This window comes from Empidonax traillii, unplaced genomic scaffold, assembly GCF_003031625.1.
Source record: "Empidonax traillii isolate 1590-97213 ecotype Southwest subspecies unplaced genomic scaffold, ASM303162v1 scaffold580:size560489, whole genome shotgun sequence".
In the NCBI taxonomy this organism is placed as follows: domain Eukaryota; kingdom Metazoa; phylum Chordata; class Aves; order Passeriformes; family Tyrannidae; genus Empidonax; species Empidonax traillii.
The window spans coordinates 180,656-201,282 of record NW_020955773.1 but is presented as its reverse complement, the minus strand read 5'-3'; the positions used below and the strand labels follow the sequence as shown (position 1 = coordinate 201,282).

At 39.8% G+C, this 20,627-nt stretch overlaps 1 protein-coding gene across 1 annotated transcript in view; it reads right to left on the bottom strand.

The window, feature by feature from the left end:
* Nucleotides 1-20,627, bottom strand: part of EHBP1 (EH domain binding protein 1) — a 178,696-nt gene that overhangs the window by 5,056 nt on the left and 153,013 nt on the right. The window contains exons 20-21 of the mRNA XM_027898157.1: nt 3,952-4,051; nt 2,740-2,813 (exon numbers count right to left, since the gene is read on the bottom strand). Coding sequence (XP_027753958.1) covers nt 2,740-2,813; nt 3,952-4,051 — 174 coding nt within the window. The remainder of the gene's footprint in view (nt 1-2,739; nt 2,814-3,951; nt 4,052-20,627) is intronic.

Sequence of the window (20,627 nt, the reverse complement as noted above, 5' to 3'; positions counted from 1 at the left end):
GTAAGAAGCAGGCTCTGAAATGCAGCACCTTGTGTACAGGAGCAGCCGGCTCCAAACAGCTGGACGGGATGCCTGGGAAGGTGCAGAGGTTAAAACGGACCCCGTTACCTGCATTTTCTTTGGCCTCTCAGGCAGGGAGTTCCGGCCTTTCCCGGTCGGAACAGTCCGAGAGGAACACTTTGTAGCTGGGAGAAGGCAGTGCGTTAACTCTCTCTTTCTTATCTCTACGGCTAAAGGGGGAGGTGGGGGGGAGAATTTGCCTTTTTTTTTTTTTTTTTTTAACCACGCTCGGTCATTCATGTGTTCCTCGTGAAGTGCCGTAACCCTCCAAAAGGCTATTCAGCTGCCTGTGCCTCCATGTTAGCAGCTGGAGAAGGGGACACTCTCTCCACATCACTGAACATCCTGACGGGCAGCACCCTCCGGCCGCCAGCGCTGCCCGCACGCTGCCCATGCAGGCACGGCAAGAACCGCCTTTATCAGCCATCAGCAGGCTCCCACCTTCTGCAAGGCTCTCTCTTTTTTTTTTTTTTCCCCCCTTGTCATCAGCTAGCTAAGTAAATTGCTTGACAGATTTTTAAACAGTATAGTCACGCGTGCAAGAGTTAGAGCAATTTACCAAAACAGTAATTACCACCTTTCAAAGACTTTTTAAAGTTCCAGTTTGGGTTGGTGCGTTCTGCCTTTCTTTTAGACAAACAAACCGATCCCATCCTGTTAGATATATACACATATACATATGTGTATTTATTTTTCTTCCTGCCCATACCTTCAGGTTTGGAATTGGTGCTGGCAAAAGTGAGATCTGTCTTTTCAACTCTTTCAGGGAACCCAAGCACTCATTAGCAATCGGCTAAATGGCCCTGGAGCTGACAGTGCTGGGCTGTTCAGGCCGCCCGTGCTTCTTCGGGGAAATCATATTATAAATGGTGTGGTTTTACCAGTGCTTCCCAAAAAGTGCATCTTTGCATCTGTTGAACACAGAAAGCAATACAGCACTGATGCACACGCATCGAGAGGCAAGATGTCACAAATGTGTGGTTTTGAGTTTTCACAGGCATTTCCTTGGAAGAGTTTCTCCTTTAACATGTTTTGAGGTAGGTGTTAAAAGTTCTAGAAGACTAATAATCTTATTGAGAGCTAAAATGCTAAACGAGGACTTCACTGCATATCTAAAAAAAAAATTTCAAAAGTAACTAAAATTCTCCGCCACTTATGTTTGCTTCCTAAACCTCTGTTCAGTGTACCACCAGTAGGAATTAGGGGGAAAAAAAAAAAAAGAAGAAGAAAGAGAGAGAGAGAGGGAAAAAAAAAGATGTTTTTTTTGGAGTTTGGGCATCCCTCTCTGAACTTACAAAAAGAAACTAAAAAAAAGGCAGATTTTTGTTCAGGACAATGTTTGAATGGCACAGAATCCTAAACATTCAAAGGCTGCTGCTAGGAAGGAAGTATATATTTATGAGGCAATTAAACACTGAAATTTTGTATTTAAATACACTATCTCTTAGCTCCTCTCTAGTTTTAGATTATTTTATGTTTTAAACATTTCATCAGTATGACTCCAAATTAATCTGGGTTGTCTCTGCAGAAAGCAATGTATATATTTATGACTCAAGACTACCCAAGAATACAGTGAACAGTGTCTTATGCAAAAAAATATAACCACAGATAGAAAGATATGAAAAAGCCACCTGAAACCTGCTGCTTTTTTCCAACAAACTTATGCTCCCAGTGAAGTCTCCAAACTAATTAGAATTGATTTATTATGGATCAGGTACCTTATCAGGTGAAGAAAGAAATTACCATGGACAGTCAAAGGGTTGAGAGGTCAATACGGAATAGCAAAATCAATTTGCATTGATTAGACAAAAGGTCCATTTTACAGAGCCCAAAGGATTAACTTTAAAGCAAACATCTTTGAACTATAAGGCAGCATTTGTGACTGAGAGGTATAAGCGGGGCAGCATTAGAAAACACTTAAGATATTTAAATAAGAAAATTATGCAAGCAATGGTTTAAGCTATCTGGATGTTTATTTTTTATTATGAATCATCCCCAGGATTATTGTACAATTCACTGGAAAGCCCTATGGAAAGGATGCAATTGTTTCATTTATCCCATGTCAATCTTCCCCTGAGTGTTACCTTCATTCAGGTAAGGTGACTAAACTGGGGAGAGTTGCAGAGAAGGGAGAAAATTTGTGCAAAGGGTTGCACTAATCCTGGTGGTCCTTGTGATGAAATATTTACTTGACAAACATAGTGTTTTACCACCAAAACCTATAAGACTTTTTTTTTTTTTCCCCAGTGAGATACTGTTATAAAACAGGTCTGAAACATTAAGAGGAAGGAGGGTCCCTTCTGTGGATCACCCTTTCCTTTTTCCTGCGGCACCAAAAGCAGCTCAAAGCCATGAGAGGGTCAAGAGAGCATTACTACAACAAAAAATTAGGAAACCCTGCGCACGTACTCCATAACTCTTCATTACTTTGTTTCCAAAGTTTATTCCAATGACACCATACTTCTTTGTCCCGTATCTCGGACTTCCATTTTTTTTCCTCCCGAACAAAACTCAAGAACGGGATTGCAGACTCAGCATATTTGCCGTGTGCTATTGCTCAAAGTGATGTAAATAACAGCATTATTAATGGGCTTCAGAGAAGCCTCCACACTTGGCGCTTTCAGGCAGCCACCTTCAGCAGTGAGCATCTCCCCCCTCAGTACCCAGGACTGCTCTTACCTTCAATGGCAAGCATTGCTCTTAGCTCCCGGTTCAGCAGCTCGTAGCGCCTTTCTAGGTCATGTTCTTTTTCCCTAGGCAAGTTGCAAATGTTCATCAATATGTTAATTACTAAATCATTAAACACTTAAAAGCACCTTTAACTTACATTGATTTTAGGACTCGCAACTGACTTTTCTCTTTAACTTTAAGCTACTCCAAACAAATGATACACAAACTTAAAACCTGGCTCAGGTGGCCTATTCAGTAACAGGGTCTTTTCTTTTTATGTAATGTTGGCTTTAATTCCATCAGTTTAACTCCACTGTGCTACAGGATGCAATTATTTCGTGTACCTTTGGAGTGGCTGTTGAGGAATGTCCCAAGTATAAAATATTCCCCTGGATCTAAGGAACAAATTCCAGCATCAACCTATTCACTGAGATAATACAGCACTGGAAGTATTACTGTATATACATTCTACCCTAATGAACAGTAAAAATTAAACAAGGGATTAGAGAGCTTAATATTTTGAAGGTAGAATCCTCTGTCAAGTTCAGACCCAGTATGAAATAGGTGAGCAGAGGCTCTTCCCAGGGAAGTATGCAGGCATCTACACTAGGTGGCATTACGGAAAGAAATATCATTGTACTGAAAGAAGCACTCAGGGCACAGAATGCCTCTGAAAACAAGCAGCACCTTCTCCCTTCCTTGATGGTGCCACTGAAAAAAGTTCATTAGTCCTTACTTTGCAGCACTGGAGGTATCATGGCACTGTGACTGATTTACTAATGTCCCTTCAGCAGCCTGGTGCTCCTGAACTAGCAATGGGATTGAGGATTTCTGCAAAGCAGGTAGAGACTCAAATTTACTCTCTCTCTGAACAGACTTCACCTGTCTCATCTGAGGCACAATCCAAATCTATTTGTGCATTTCTAAAATGAAATTTTATTCTATAGTTGGGTCTTCGAAAACGTAACAGTGCTTAATATTTCTTTAATTTCGTTTTTCACAGCTCTGGCTAATCTTGTGTCACTGCATGCTTCTCATTTTCAAGTCTGAAATATGAGAAAAACAAGTTACTCGATGTGTAACACATCCACACTACTCACTTTTCAGGGGTTATTTTTGAAGCCAAACGGGAAGAGAGTAAAAAAATTTTTGCATCTATCTGAGGGGCAAATATTCTGGTAGATCATCCTTTTGTAAATGCATATGTTCATCTGTACTTACAGAAGAGAAAGCTGATTCATTCTTCTTATTAAGGCATTCTTCTTATTAACCAGCATGAACCATTCCTGCATCATAGCTTCTTCTTCTTCTGTGTTTCTTCCTGCAATCAAAAGAACTTCATTACTTACTGTGGCATTTCACAAACTGAGGTTCATATTTCATTTCAGGTTTTGGAGTATTGGTCTCCAGTATCACTGAGAATGACAAGGAGAATTCATAAACAGTAAAAATATCATAGGACTACAAGTCCTGCCTGCTTCATAAATAAACCTTTGAAAGCAGACATTCTTCAGCATACATTTTAGTGTTCTTTATCATCCAGTAACTCTGACCTAAATGAACACCTTTTAAAAAGGACTGTATCTTTTAAATTCTTACAAATCAACCACATTGTTGCAAGGGTCCCAATGAAAAAAACCTTACTGATGAAAGATGTCTGGTCATCACCAAACAATCACAAAAACAATTCCTGTGGGCAAGATCCACTCCACCCATGCAAACCCAGCACAGTCAGGATGATGTGGTAAGGGATCAAAGTAGTTGCAGAGGAGATGGCAATCCTGAACCCTCAGCCAAGGCGTGGGCACCTGCTCAGCTTCTGTGTTTATGGCCACTCTTCCAGATGATAAGCTGGAAAGAGCTGTCCTCAATTTGCAATCAAAGGGAGCATCTGCACAAGTACAAGTAATCTTGGGATCCAGGTGCCTGAGGGTCCCCATGTGTGCATGTATGCGTTTCCCTAGGCCACATTCATCCCAGGAAGGATGAGGATCAGGACCCTTCATGGCCCACAGTGCTATGCTCTCTACCAGACTCTCTAACACTCTACATCACCACCCCTGCACCATCAAGGCACATGAGGGGAAAGGCAGATGAGCATCCTGAAGGCTCCTGGCTGTGCTTTCCATGTAGCAGGGCTGCCGAACCAAATCCCATCTCCCTGAGCTTGGGGACTAGGAAAAAGTCCTTTGTGGAGGCTGTGCTTCTGTGGTAACCTGCCATTCTCATCTCCCAAGTTGAGCTGAAGAGCAAAGAATATATGGTCCTCAGTGAATTATGAAACTCACACATTTCATAGGGTTAAAATTAATCTTGGGAATAATCCTGGAATAGTGGCAAAGGAACATGAGCTGGGTCTTCTGTAGGCTTCCCAGCTTTGGTACTGCTTCACTGGGAGACTGCGGGCAGATCTCTGAGTTTAAGTGCCTCATGCAATAGAGGAATAATCACCTGTACTGATACTGCAAGAGTGCTGAAAGTTAATTCTTTGATGTTTGTAAAGGGTTCTGAAATCTCTGATGCAAAGTGCTGCACACTTCGGGATGCCATTTTATTAACTTGAACCATAGGATCCCTGGTTGCAAAGAAGCGATTTCTAGCACCTGAAGCTGGAGAGACACCAGAAAAAATATTGATTTGCTCCAAAAGAAAAAGCTTTCAGTTTCTGGATGGGAGTGTTTGAAATGCTTGCATGTAGGTGCTTGCCATGTGCACATTCCTACCCCAGTGAAGTGTGCAAGCCCAAATCTACATGGACAATCACACCGTCACCAGGGTATGACCCTGCTGCCTGCAAGGGAAGGTCTCAAGAAGATGAACAGGGAAGTGGGTCAGCTTAGGGCAGACCCACACAGTAAGAAGTTACGGCATCTTCTTTCTGGTGCAAGACATCCTCCCATACCCATTTAACACCCTGTGAAGTGCCTGGTCGATGAAGCTTCCTGAAAGGGTGCATTTAGGGTCAAGATTTGCTAGCAGTGAGACAAGAAGAGCAGAGCATCCCAAAACAGGCATGGCCCTGCAGCCCTTTTCCAAGGAAAAGCAGCAGCGTCCAGCTCCCGGACAATGGAGCAACGAAAGAAGAAATCTGACATGTAGAAATGCTCTCCTCCAAGACCTCCACTTCTGGTTTTGTGCATAAAATACCACACCACAGCATTTACAACAGTAAATTCACAGCAGTTCAGCACACTTTGCTGTTAAATTACACATCACGGTAATTTTGTTGCTGTATTGGTCCATCTAACAGGGTCTGCCTTTAGAAGTAGATGATAATCAGTATTAGCAACCTTTTGTTGAAATGCACCAACTAGTTGGAATTCATTTAGGGGAGAGGGTAAGAAGAAGGGGATAGATTCTTTTTTTTTTTATCTTTGCAAAATGACTAGTCTGTTCTGTAATGCATGAGATGAGATTTTTTTTTAGCAGCAGTGTGGCAATGTTCTCACAACCAGACAGCCATGGCTACAGTAACATTTCAATCAATTAGTTAGTTTTGGGGTGGTCTGGGATCTCTGGCTCAAAGATTATAAATACGAGCTCTTACTGCATTTAATTTTGCAAGCCTTGAAAAAGAAATAGGAGAGACAAATGTTTTTAAGGTGTTTGACTCAATGGTGGATATGAACTTGACTTTCGTGCTATGCAGTTTCAGGTTAACAAAGTAAACTTAAGATATAATCTTCTTTCTATTAATGCATTCCTCCTAAATAAAGTTAGTTGCAACATATAATGAGAAAAGATCTAGGTAAAACTTGGAGCTGTCGAGTCAGATCTGCACAGGTGTCTGTTTGAATATACCCATGCTGACACCAAAGCACATGCAATATCCATAGAATAGGCTGGTTTAAAAGTGAATTAACAAAGTCTTGATTGTTTTTACAGAATTTTAAATCTGTTTTTGTATTCGCTTTGGACCCATGTGATGCCCTGACACCAGTCATGTGATATCGGCTGCGATAGGCACAAATCCCCGGGCAGCAACAAAAGAAGAAAGAGCAAAAAAGAAAAAGCTGAGAAAAAGCTTGCAATTTGGAAAAAGGCCAATTTTACCCTGGTGAAGGCCTTTTTGATCAGCGAAATGACACATGTGTGCAATATTAATAGTAGTCAATGCTGATATTTTATTTGTCGACCGTCAGCTTTTAAATTCTTGTGCATGGACCTGAAACAGATTCTTCCCAAGCAAGCAAAATAAAGATGAACTCCCATGTATAAGAAATTTAAATAACTCTTCAGCAAATACACTAGCATTAGTGCATTACTTCTTTTTTTTTTTTTTTTTTCCTTGGTGAGAGGATGCACATGAAACACTTCTAACAAAGAAAAACTGAGTGTTCTTACTGCAGCGATACTGCAAGCTAAACTCACAATTACAAATTCTAAATAAAAAATTTAGAAAAACCCTTTCTTCAACACAGTGTCATTTTGTAAAACCCTCCTGCTACTGGGGTGGTGGTTGTTTTCACTTTCCAAGGGTAAAACAAGAATTTAATTGACTTGCAACAAATACTTGAAAATTCAAATTGGGAAAATGTCTGTGTTGTTCTTGGGAAAAAAAACACAACAAGCTGTACAGATTATTTAAATGAAGCAAAAAACCCACGCTCGAGAACAAATCGATCCCACACATGCAAACCCCTTATCTAAGCTAGTACAAGATGCTGAAAATCTATAAATAGCCCACAGATCTTAAACTTAAATTTTTTTCATAATACATGCATTACACTATTGTTTTTGATAAACAACAACAACAAAACCCTTTTAAAGCTAGTAAGTTGGACCATTACAAATTAATCCTGACTTTAATAACTGGTTAAAGACCCCTTCAGCTTTATAAGTAACAAAAAATATTAAAGCCTGTGATCACAGCGAGCTTTTCTCATTTCTCCTCTAACCATTTGTTATTTAATCCAATACTAGTAATCCAATTTGTCCATCAGACTTTTAAAGGGCAGAATGCAACTTCTCCAGCTTAGACACTTTTCAAAGTACAATATATTTTTCAAATGAATGCTGGATGTTTCATTTTTTTCCCCAACTGTTCCTAGCTCTAATGTATGAGGAAAAAAAGAACAAGATGAACATTGTTCGTACTGATTAAGTAAGAGCTCATTAAAGAGCTGTCAGTGCTGTACTTTGAATATGCATGAAGCATATAATCAGATCTAGTACCGTCACTAGAGGAGAATACGGTAAGTACAAAGGATTGATTTAATTACTTAGAGTGGGCTGTGGTGGTAAAGCAGTCTTGTTAGCGTAGAAAGAAAAGGAGGTTGTATTCTGGCACGGTTAGGGGAAAAAGGCAGTTTTAGCTTCTGCCACAATACCTAATCTCAGGATAAAGCACTTTACATTGTAGCTTAAAATGAAGACTGCCAGTTTTCTAAAAAGACCAGAATTCATCTTATCTTGTTTAACCTCATCTGGTTAACTATCTATCAGAACATATTTATTCTCTTTAACACGTAATTATGCTTATACCTTTTTATCCTATAGTTCAATAATGACTTCTGAAAACAGTCTTCAACTAAGAGCGGGTAGTGCTGCAAACATCATATGCATGCAAACTGCTTGGTAAGAGATTTGAAAAATGCAGAACCAGAAACTCAGATGAAACAGTGAGTACCCACGCCTTTATGTGAAAAGTCAATACAGTTTTTAATGTCAGACTTTAACCTGAGGAGGGTTCTGGCAGGGTTTCTCTAATTTATTTTCTTTCCCCCCCTCTCCTTTCTGCTTTTTTCCCCCCTCTTCTTTTCTCTTCCTTTTTTTTTTTTTTTTCTTTTAATTAATTCATTCTTGTTTTATTCTTCCTCTAGGAATCCAAGGGAATTCTCTCACATCAACTCCCAGTGCCATTTTCTAATTTCATTGTCTGGCTTGAGTGGTGAAGGATGCGTGCTCTATTCTTCTCTTCACTTGACATCTACCAGAACCCTCCTCAGTGATTAGGAACGAGCCCAACACCAAGCCTCAAACAGCACAAGACACTAAATTCTGCCCTCAGATACGAGAAACTACTACTGGCTTCTGAGTCGCAATTCTGAGCTGTAATAACTCCTCCACAGGATTCAACAGAGGCTGCAGTGTAAAGTTTGGCAGTTTTGTCCCTTACTGGAACAAATTCCAGTGATAGTCAAAATAATGATAGCAAGAATTTTAATGATAGCCAAAAAAAACCCCCAAACCCAAACCACAACCCCCAATCCCTTCCCTCGCTCTTGTGGTTCATCCCACATATTCATGATCGTTATTTAAAATCAACTCGAGTCAATTTTCTTCCACAATACTCGAGAGTTAGAAGCATGGTAACAAATACATTACCATTTTTTGAGAACAATATAAGCAACTAGATTATTTTAATGTTGTACAGCTTCCCAGCAGTCTTTTACAAATAGATTTTCCTTCATATTCTTCGGGATTTACAAATGGATTTTTGTTTACACTGTAAGCTAATTATTTGTTAAATATTTAAATAAGAAGCATCTTGACAAATGTCTCTTCTGAATCAATTTGAAAGAACAATTTTTTTTTTCCTTTCAAACTCAGCCAGCTACCACAATATGAATGTACCATTAGACCCATTATTTTTAAGCTGTTTGGGCAGCTAGACATTAGATAAACCCACTATGGATTAACATAGTAAACCTGTACATTGCTAAGAAAACACAGAAGAAAGTGCTACAAAACACTGAGAATACCACTTAAAAGGAAGAAAAAGCAACAACATGCAGGGACAAGATTAGTTTACAGTGTAAATGGATGAACACAGTAACTCCTCTACACTTTATAACGTCGTAAATCTGTCAAGATAAGACAATGGATTAATATTTTTTAAAAAATCCTTAACTGTAAATGTATTTAGCTGTTGTGCAAAAATGAATTACAACCTACGGAAGATAAATAATAAAGGGTTTATGTCAGCATCCCAAACCAGCCCATTCAGCCTGGTAAGAAATAAGAGGTTTACAGAAATCACTCTGTATGCTGTCTTAAGCAGTAATTGTTTTTAAATTTTATTTGTCCTGTGTGTAGTGTGTGTGCCATGGTGTCATGGTTAAACAGAGAAACCTTCCCATGTCTCCCCATTTACCTCAACAGAACTACATGAAAAACAACCTACTTAAGACAGAGCCCATTCTTCATCCATTTGCTGATGTTTACACACAGTTTTAAAATAGAATAGAAGAAGCTTTCTTCACTCAACACACTTGGGTGAAGAGGCCAGCAGGAGAATGCCAGTGCATGGGAACTAGAGCAGGGCAAATAACAACAAAAACTGGCCAACTTCACTCTGCTCCTCTTTCTGGACTATTTTGTAGTTGACAGAAGCCGGGTGACTACTGAGAGCCGTTCAAATGTCAGTGAAGTCCACAAATTTAACAGTAAACTCTTCTAAAAACACACCCCACTGTCTTTATTTGCCTGCTTAAAAAAAAAAAAAAAAAAAAAAGTTGCATTCACCCAATCATAGGGACGAGTTTTTACAAGTTTCTGTATTAGAAGCAAGTGGTCAGATTGGCTTGTTTACCTGAAGGAGAACATGAATAGCAAATAAAGAATAGTTCTAGGATGTGTCTCATCTTGTCTCGTAAGAACCTGGGGAAATTCACTGAAATTGAAGGTGGTGTGTTTAAAACCGATAAAAAGAATGATCGTTCCTCAAAGCCTCATCATTTACTAGTAGAACTCGTTGCCACGAGGCAATGTTGAAACTAAGAGCTCAGCAAGAATTAAAACCAGGTTGAATGTTGAATATGGAAAGGCAAAGCTGTAGCAATAAATATTCAAATAAACAAACAAAAAACCACAGGACGTAGGAACTCGATCCTCCTGCTTTAGGACACGAGCTAACCTTTAATTTTTAGAGGTTAAATTAAATGTTCCCTGGGGCCAGGTTAAGTGGTAACTGGCCTCTGCAGAGTTTTTTGCCCCTGCCTGGGCTCAACCCACACCTGTCCCACCAGACTGTTGTGGACCAGACTGTGGGGCTGACCCACTATGGCAATTGCAGTTCTACTGAAAGGAAACACGGGAAGAGATGAGAAACAACGCCGGGTGTTTTAGCCGACCAACCTCACGTTGCTAACAAAGGCAGGTGGAAGGTCTCAAGCGCTTCCAAGTCAGCGGTGGACTTCCCACTGATTTTAATAGTCTTCTCATCTTGCTCACCGTGAACAGCTTATGCACAGATGAGCTCTTGTTTTTAATGTGAGTTACTGAATTTAACAAATACTTAAGCAGAGGAGCCTATATTCACTTCAGCTATTCTTTGTAAAGGAGAGTTACACGAGTCCTACTGCAAAATGCCTCCAACACAACTGAAAGCTACGGTGAAGGTTTTTAAATGACTAGTGATCCCCAATTTTTCACTGAGTGAAACTGAGGCATCCCAAAAGAGACCTATTTTTTTAAAAAATCACCCTTCTCTGCTTTCAGAGGCCTACCTTCAGTGGAAACCTCAGAATTTTGGATAAAATATTTTTTACAAGTACTAAGAGACACAACAGACACTCCACAGCATGAATGCATGGGTTACTCCGCCTTGAGCTTCAAGCCTTGCATGTCAGATTACCATGCCCAGCTTTGCCACAGAATACTTCCTCCTTTCAGTGCATGAGGACCTCCTCAGCTACTAAAAGCCACTGAAAAGGAACTAGAATAGCCACCAAGAGATAAGCAGATAGGACTGTTGTTTAGATGACACTGCAGAAGTGCTAGCTAGCAGACAAAACCCTAGCACAAGTTTTTGAGTCTGAACTGGATGGGAAAACACCTAAGGAACATTAGAAAGGCAAATTCACGGCCACTAACTTGCTATCTGAGAGCAGTTGAGAAGGAGACATTGATGTCCACACAATGGAGTCTCATAAAGGTACGTAACTACTGCCAAGAATCTGCCAGGCAGAGTTACATTGCAGTGTATTGTCTGACTCTGTTTCAGCCCCCAAAAGTACTGTACCCCTAATGAAACGGAGCTGCCGCCAAAGGAATGCCTTTATCAAAAGCACACATCAAATTAGTTTAATATTAAGCAGGAAACTTGTAATTTCTTTGGTTCCTGAAACATTAAAAAAATCAGAGAGACTATTTAAAATTTTGAGAGCTGTGTAAACAAAAGGTTCTGACCACATCTTGGCACGTGCGAGGATTTATTCTACCTGCAGTGGGACTGACTCACAGGAAGACGAAACATTTGTGGCCTGCAGTCTGGGCAGCCTAAAATTATCACAGGACCGAAACTTGCACAAAAGACAAATTGCCTGAAAAACTGCTGATTTTCTCTACAGGATGAGTCAACACAGTGGCCACCAGAACATAGCAGAAAATCAACCAAAACAAAATGCCTGGTCTGGATAAAGATTACAAATATATTTTAAATGTGGTAACATCAATCCAGACCAAGAAATTTCGTGCCCCAAAATTCAGCCAAGAAGTGAGATTCAACTGAAACATTTGGAGAGATTCCTATAAGAAAGTGATGCCTCGTGGACAGTGCTTGCAGGGATCTGAGCACTGAGCAAACCCAGTGCTTTTCCTTTATCACCCTCTGGTATTCTTTGTACCCAGATTTTCGCACATAGCATAACTTCAGAAGATGCAAGGGCTTGGGAAAAATATACATGAGGCCCTTGCTTGGAGCACAGGAAAACATGCATCATTAACTGATACACTCAAGCTTTTGAAACGATGGAAAAAATGGTAGATCGTGCTTGGAAATCCATGAAGAAAGGGATGATGGTCTGGGCAGATGAATCATTTCATTTGCAGGTTGACAAGTAGAGTTGGATGCTATGTTATGAGTGACAGTAAGTTCTCTACAGCTCATAACAGATCAGCTTATTACCTGTTTAGTTGATAAGTGATGGCTGGGTAAGATTCTGAAGTGAGAGGCTATTTACCTAAGAGTCACTGGAGTGCGCTCTACTAGGCAGCATATTATTCTATTTTTACCAAATGTTGCCTTCCTTTAAAACAGATTCACTTGGAGCTGGGAAAGGATGGTGGACATTATAAAATCACTTCTTTAATGGACAGGCCTGAATTTAACCCAAGCAACTGCCTGAAGTGAGATGATGGGTGTCAACGAACGTGACCTTGTATCCCTGTTAATGAAAATGTCTGCTCTTACTGATAGTTGGCAGGTTTGTACTTCTGGGATCCAAGGCCAACTGGGTGAGTTCAGCTAGACTGAAGTGGCCCAGGGCCCTACAGTTTCCAGTTTTGACAGAAAAGGTGTTTTTGGTGGTAAATGGGCAAAAACCAAGAAAAAATAATAGTGCTCTCTGCAGACTGCAGTGGCATCGTGGGCCAGGAGCCTCGGGGTGACCAAAGTGCCTTTCTCCTCGCCTTCTCTTTACAGGCAGACACTGACTGTAGAGAAAGCCAACTTCCAGGCATAAAGCCAAAGACTATGCCTACCACATGAAAGAGCATTTATACTGCAATACCACAAAGAAAGATGGAAATCAGTTAAAAGAAGCAAGTGTCTGTTGGGTCTTGTAAGACTTTTGGAAGGCTTGCAAGTCTATTCATAGTGCCTAGGGCTCTCCCAGAGTAGTCTCCTGCTATGCGGGCAGTTCTGTGCTTGGGCTCTCTTCCTCAAGCTGGCTTTAACCTGTTGACAGGTTCTTTCAAGGCAATGATGAGGCTACAAAAGCCAGGGAAGTGCACGGAGAGGAGGCTGACTTATCGCTCGGTCCTTGCAGCCAATGGCAATTCTGGGTTACTTTGAGAAAAAAAAAAAATACAGTCATTGCTGCTGCTGAGCCACTTTAATGATTTAATGAACTTGGCCTGGGAAGGCTGAACACGCACCCTGCCCACGTTTGGTCTTGGAAAGGTCGTTTCCTGTGAACTTTTGCCTACTAACACACAGACCTAACACTGAAGAGATGAGGTAAATTTAAGGGTCAGAGCCATGAACCTTGTTTTGTGAAAGCTTCTAAGATGTAGAAACGCTGTGTATTTGGATAAATACTTCCAGACAGTTTTCCTTTACCAAAAGCAAGTCAAGACTGCTTTGCAGGAACTGTTAATGGGAAGAGATGGAGATTGGAAAGAGTTTGCCAGTAAGAGAAACAGAAGAGAAACTGAAGAGAGGCTCATAAAATGTGTGATTCTGGCAACTGCAAATGCATACTTGGGCAGAAATTTGTGTATATGTTTGTGATCTGGACCCTGAAGACTCATGTCAGAAACTCAGCTTACCAGCGTGCCAGTTTATTTGCATTAACAAATTTTCATGAACGGCTTCGCGATGCATGTCCAAGCAGGCATCTCTGCGGAGCTCTGTGGGCTTCAGGTCAGTCAAGTCACACTTGGGTGCAACAGGGAAGCACAGTTACCATACTATAAATGAGACTTTGATTACAGCGTCACTGCCCTTTTTTCACCCAGGGGTTTGGTGGCTGTCAGAACTCCCATTACCATAACCCTGGCAGCAAGTTAATGTTCCTGCACACTGGAGAGAGAAGTATCTTATCAAATGCTTTATAATATTATTTTGCTTCCAAAACCAGCAGTAACCATCAATGCATAGTTTTGTGAACTGTTATAATGTTACAGTAAAAATCACTCTTTTGCTCACGTCAAAAACCTTTCCTTCTGCCCGACACAAATTGCTACCAGTAATACCCTTCCAGCCTCCTAATCGTTAGGTATTTCCATAGGGAATGTCCACAAACTACCACCAGCAGAGACCCAAACCTATGTCATGTATGTATCATTCACATACCCAGAATTTCTTTTTAAATGCTTTCACTCACTTCTTATGCTAAATGTAAAAAGCTAAGTGGCAAAGATGTTGTTTACAGTGATGCAGGGTTTACATTTTCTGTCTTGCCAGAAAGGCTGTTGTCATACTGTCCTTTCTCTTGCTCTGCTTTGGCATGTGCATCTTTGTCTTTCACAACATGGTTGGACAACTCACTACCATCTCATGGTTTGGCAAGTTTTTGGTTCACCTGAGATTAATCATGCTGAGCTAAGCAAAACAAGAGTGCAGGAGAGCTAGGCTGACAAACTGCTATAAAACTTATGGTGGTATTAATCCATTCTTTCTCATTTAGGCAAGACATGAGAATATGAAGAGAGCATGACTTTTTTTTTCTCCTTATGTACATGCATAGATATCTTTCATACTGCCTGCTTTGCGAGCTTGAAGGGGTAACAAAATCCATTTTAAAATTCATCTCTCTCAGGCAAAACTAACCATTCATCATTTTCCTCCCTGAGCCCCGACACTGGTGAATACAAATCTGCATTTACTTTTGGGAATTCCAAAGAGAATTGTGAATTCAATTGTTTCTAAACGATGAAATTTGGCTTAGGGAATAGGATGCCTCCTCCTAGCTCACCCCTCCCTCCTCTAGCGTAGATTTCTATTGCAGACTGGACGACTCCAGTAAGGAGCATTCAAGATGGTATAATACAGGCTGGTAAATACAGCTCGACAATCAGGGTTGTGAAGGTGCAGAGCATATAAGGGATTTATTTTTGATAGTGAATCTACACACATATACATCATCAAGCCCCCACTGAGAAGCAGACCACTCCAAGTGATTAATACAGCTAAAGGGGGCAGATAAGAGATCAGTGACAAAAATCACCTGGTAAAAAAAGAAAAAAAAAAGTAAAAGATGTTGCATTAAAAGGGCTTTTACTTTGCATGCGAAACAATACTGAGAAACCTGTATTTTAGCACTTGTACTCAATAAGCACTCTAAAGTATGTCGGGATGAGAACAGAAACCCATCCTTTCTAATAATCTTGTGACAAAAGCTAAAAGACATCATCCTATTAACTAGTGATCTCAACTGCTAATGCGGAGTACTTCCTGGTGCCTTTTATGTAGAATGACGCTATTAAAAAACCACTAAACATTCACTGTGAACAACACAGAATCATTCATCTTTTATCAGCATCTCTTGTTAGAGGAGTATGAGAGGGGCTGAAGGTGTCATTGATATTATAGAGCGGAAATTAATCAGAAATTTTTCTCATATTTCCCTCATCACACTCATTTACTTTTGTACAAATTTCCCCCTGCTAAAAAGTTCATACCCAGCCCCCTGTTGTACGCTTTTAAGTTGAGAATATTCAACGAGTGCGTCAACTGAAAGGCACCAGGTCCCAACACAAAAAGCATTCGAAATTCTCATTTAGTTGTCTTTATTTTGCTAGCGCCATGTGGTCCTTGAAGATGTAGAAAACACGGGAAGCCGAGTAAAGATCAGAGCAAGCTCATTAGCATTCTGACAAAATTGGAGTGGTGGAGATGTATAGTTTGCCTAGTTTGTCGTTTTGAAAGCTACCGGTGGTAAGCTTTCTATTTCATTGTGCTTTTGTCTTTTTTTGGGGTTTTCAACGCAGCGGGGTGGTTGTTAGCCTAGGTTTTCACAGTGCATTGTGGGAACCTTGCCTGCACATTCAGCCTATATAGTATCATTCGAGTTCAAGCAAAAAAAAAAAAAAAAAAAAAAGTAATTTTTTTCCTTATTTATTTCATAACCACCTACGCTAATGCGTAATTGTCATCTGGCTGTCAAAGCCCATCCTGCCCGACACCTGGTTTATAAAGTTAAAAAAAAAAAACCCCAAACGCACAAAAATAAAATAAACTCTGAGCTGTATTTAAAAATAAAACCTTTTAAATGTGTTGCTAGTTTTCTTCAAAAGACAAGATAAGAAGAAATTAATTTAAATTCCACTGTTTACAATAAACTAGAAATGAATTTGAGGCAGATCCACTTGATTAGAATTCAAAAGAGACTCTTTCGCTGTATAAGATCCCCAGTTCTATTTCAGAGTCTCTTGAAGGAAAGATGGGTTTATGCTCCAGAATTATGTAAATAATGAATTACCTCTTAGAAGACTTATAGAAGTTATTACTCTGGTCATTTGATTTTTTTTTTTTAGAATTTTTTTTTTTTTTAGTTTTTTTTTTTTTAAACATAAGGCTCACTTTGAAGGGCTAAAAGGGCTACATTAATGCTGCTATTCGACATGAATGTTTCCAAGTTGCAATGAAATGGATAAAGGTCTTTTTGGATGAATTTATCTGCTAAATCCTTGTGGTTGCCCTCCTATCTCGGATGATGACCCAAAAGAATGTCAACAGCTCATTTCCCAGAGAGCTGGGAAGAGTCACTACACAAGCCATAATCTGCACGTTCTCAAAGAACCATTTCAAACATTACATTTCACAAGCTGTTTAAAGAGATTTTTTTTTTTTCCCCTCCTCCTCTCATCTCCACTATCCTACCAATACTTTGGACATCAGTGCCTCGGAAATGAGTGCTTTAGCAAAGTTGAAACGTGACTTTTTACGTGTCGTGTTGGTGGGTTGGGCATACACACACGCTCGTACATGCACCACGCAACATGTGAGTGACAAAACATGCTGCCCATTCGCTTTGCCAAATTCCAGGCACACTATGGCAGGGATGAGGAAATCCTAAGAATCAAATTATATTAAGTCACCCCTAATTTACTCATTGGATTTTTTTTTTTTTTTAAATATAATGTGTGTCAAGCTGCCAAAATCACAGATATCCTTTTAGTAGGAAAGGATAAAACACAGCTTGAAAGGAGTTACAATGGTCTAGATTTGAAATACAGTAAATTTCACAGTGGAGTGCAGATTTAAGATTTCTTTACTTAGCAAGGGGAAAAAGATAAACAAATATTAAGAGAAAGAGCCGCTTTATACAAAACCTTCAAAATTCTTTCTTTTTGCTATGCATTTGAACGGCATCATTATCTTTACCATCAAAACAGACTGAGGGCTGCAGCCATCCTCTCCTGAGCAAGAAAAGCAAATGGTCAGGCCAAAGAGGTCTTTAAAAAACAAACAAAAAAAGCACAAGAAGGTAAATGCCTGAAAACAGAAAGCTCTGAGATAACCCCATGGTCGTGTGGATTGACAGATCTAAATTTTTCCATCATACTTATAATCTAATTTCACTTTTTGCCTCTCATTTCACTCATGTGAAATAAAAGATGTTGCCACGTTTGAGCTATACATGAAGAACCATATTCCCTCCCCAACTAACAGCAACACCCAAACCCTGAGAATTAAATAGCAGACATTATTCTAAGCTTAACAAAAGGCAGAATTTTGTCAGCTCCGAGATGCCACCTTTATTTCAAATCTCCCTTTAAACACTCAGGTCCTTTTCACTCGGGTTCCAACTCCCAGCAGAGGCAAATAACCTGGAGACTGTTATCTGCATGACAGTAAGGGCGACCAAATTATTTTTCTATACTTTGCCATGTGCTTATAGCTGCAAAATTATTTATCTCCTTCACTGCATTCTACTACGAAAGTTTCCTCCAGAAGAATCGCCGGGACCAGCCATATCAAATTAGAGGGCAGTCAGGAGTGTCTAAGTCCAGCTTTAAAACAAATATCATAACAATTACTTAGCCATATGGAAAATAGGGTATGTCTTTCCTGAAAGCTTTTATATATTTTCTATCTCAAATTTCAACTTCATTAGAAACTATTTCTGACTAGCAAGCTGCAAGATAGCTAAATATCTAACTGTTAACCCACCATGAAGAAAGAGACTCTTTTGAATGGCAGAACTTTTCCAAGATGCAAATGAACAATAATCTAATTTTGAGAGTAAATTAACTGAAGGATTCATTTTAATATGTTTCAAAGTCTCCAAAATTAAGTGACAGTTGCAGCCTCTGCAATACACAGACATACGTGCGCTCACACTCACGTACCTATACTAACAAGACACCCCCCCCACACCCAGCTTCCATCCTCAGGAAAACTCACATTGTATTTATGTTTAGGTTCTTATGACTTAAAGGCCAGATGTTTCACAAATGACCAACAATTGGAGGTTAGAATAAATTAATGACTGATTTCTGAGCTTTGATGGAATTAAGCATACTTCTTTTCTCAATGTGCCATGTGAATGTTTGCCCGTTAAACTTTTTTTTTTTTTTTTTTTTTTTTTTGACAAGTGAGGCCACCCGGCAGAAAACAACTGATGCAAAACCCAGGAGTAATCCCTCTGTTTAGTTCAACACTGTGGTTAGCCTTAACACTGCCTCTATTATCCAATGGATTTAGAGAAACTTTCATTTATTTGTTGGCCTCAGTCTTCCAACTTTGTTGCCTTCTTTAAAGGACCCAAGACCCATTCCTATGTAAATACATTTGCATAGGGCCACAATGAAACTTTCTGGGGCTCGGATTAAACTTGCAGAACCAGATAGCTGTACTGCGCATATTTGTGATCTTCGTGTAAGTACTTTCCCAAATACATATGAGTGAATGAAGCCGATGTCCACTCTGGCTACAGGAATGCCTGGAGTTTAAAAGAAATGCTCCACTGCAAACTACAGACCAAAGCCCCAAATGCTGAAGCAAGCAGCAGACACAGCACCCAAACGTGAAATGACAATGTATAGAAAATGAACAAAAAGTCCTTTTCACTGAGGAGTTGTAAAGATCAGCACACTATTTGCTGCAAAATGTCCTCTTCTCTCCTAACCAGTTCTGCTAGGACAACAGGATCCCTAGTGTAAAAGTGATGATTCATAGCTACTTGGGTTTTCATTTTTTTTCTCTTGCTGCCTCTACTTATAAAGAGTACCTAGGGTATAATGTATTATTATAAACTGTACTCTATACAGCCAAGTCAAATACAAAGCTTTGCATCCAGCAAGTTTATTAGGAAACAGCACCAGGATTAATCCCTGCATTTATGGCCCTCAAAAAATGTCAGTAGCCACTCCATGCGATTTTGCCATTCCCACACACAAAATGCCAATACCTTAAAGGTTTATGTTCTGCAAGGGAGACTCAATGGACCTGAAGTATAATTAAAGAGTGGTTTTGTAATTTCACTGGCACTGATGACTGTGGGCCAGGAGTCGCAACTGAATATATTCTTTTGGTATGCATTTGAGGAGATAACACCTTCTTCCAGGGCTCACCAAACACAGATACCTAATTCCTTGTTTTGCAGTACGTTTTGTTTTTTTTTTTAATCTAGCTTAAAAAGCTTTGTATACATAACTTTTTAAAGAAATCACTATTATAGCATTATTCAAGTCTGTAACTACATGTTTAAAAAAATGAACCCAAATACATCAAACCTAATCACACACAAAAACACACCAGCCACTAGAAAATGACTTGCATAACCAGTAGGATGTTAATGAAGACACTGACACAAATAATAAACCGATTCTGACTTGCACTGTATTTTCCTTATTCCTGACTGTATGGTAAGCCTCTGCTGCCCCATGTAAATACCATATACAAACCCAATTTCTCTCGTTGGACTAAGCACATCAATACAAAAGCAAATGAACTACCAAAGTGCCCTAATTAACAATTTTGCAAGTGAATGCAGACATCAGTGCCACACTGCAGCCATTAAAGTCTATCCCTTGCCATATCTGTTTCTGTTAACATTTCAATAGACCAATTAAACGACCTTTCCCCCCTCAAACTCAATTAAGCTATTTGAACATCAATTGATAACTTACCATGTATTTATGCAAAATGTGCAAGCAAGAGATTCATTTTTTTCAATCCTAATGATGTTTTGAAGAAGAGAAAACTATCTTAACTATCCTGTCCTGGTATTCCGTGGAGAGGGGGCCAGGGATGGGATTGCCTCCCAGGGGAGCCAGGTGGGCACTGTGGTAGGCAGTTTGGAGAAAGCAGGTGTGAGGCAGATATTCTTCTTCCCTGCCATTTGGTCCCTGCCAGGCAGCTGCCTTGGGAGGTCAAAAGAAAACGGAGACAGCCATCGCTTTGAGCTTGTTGGAGTATCACGCCAGAACACTGGTAGGTGGCACAGGGTCACATCAAGCCAACTTGTAGATATCCAGCATTGTTTCTTTTTTTCCTTTTTTTT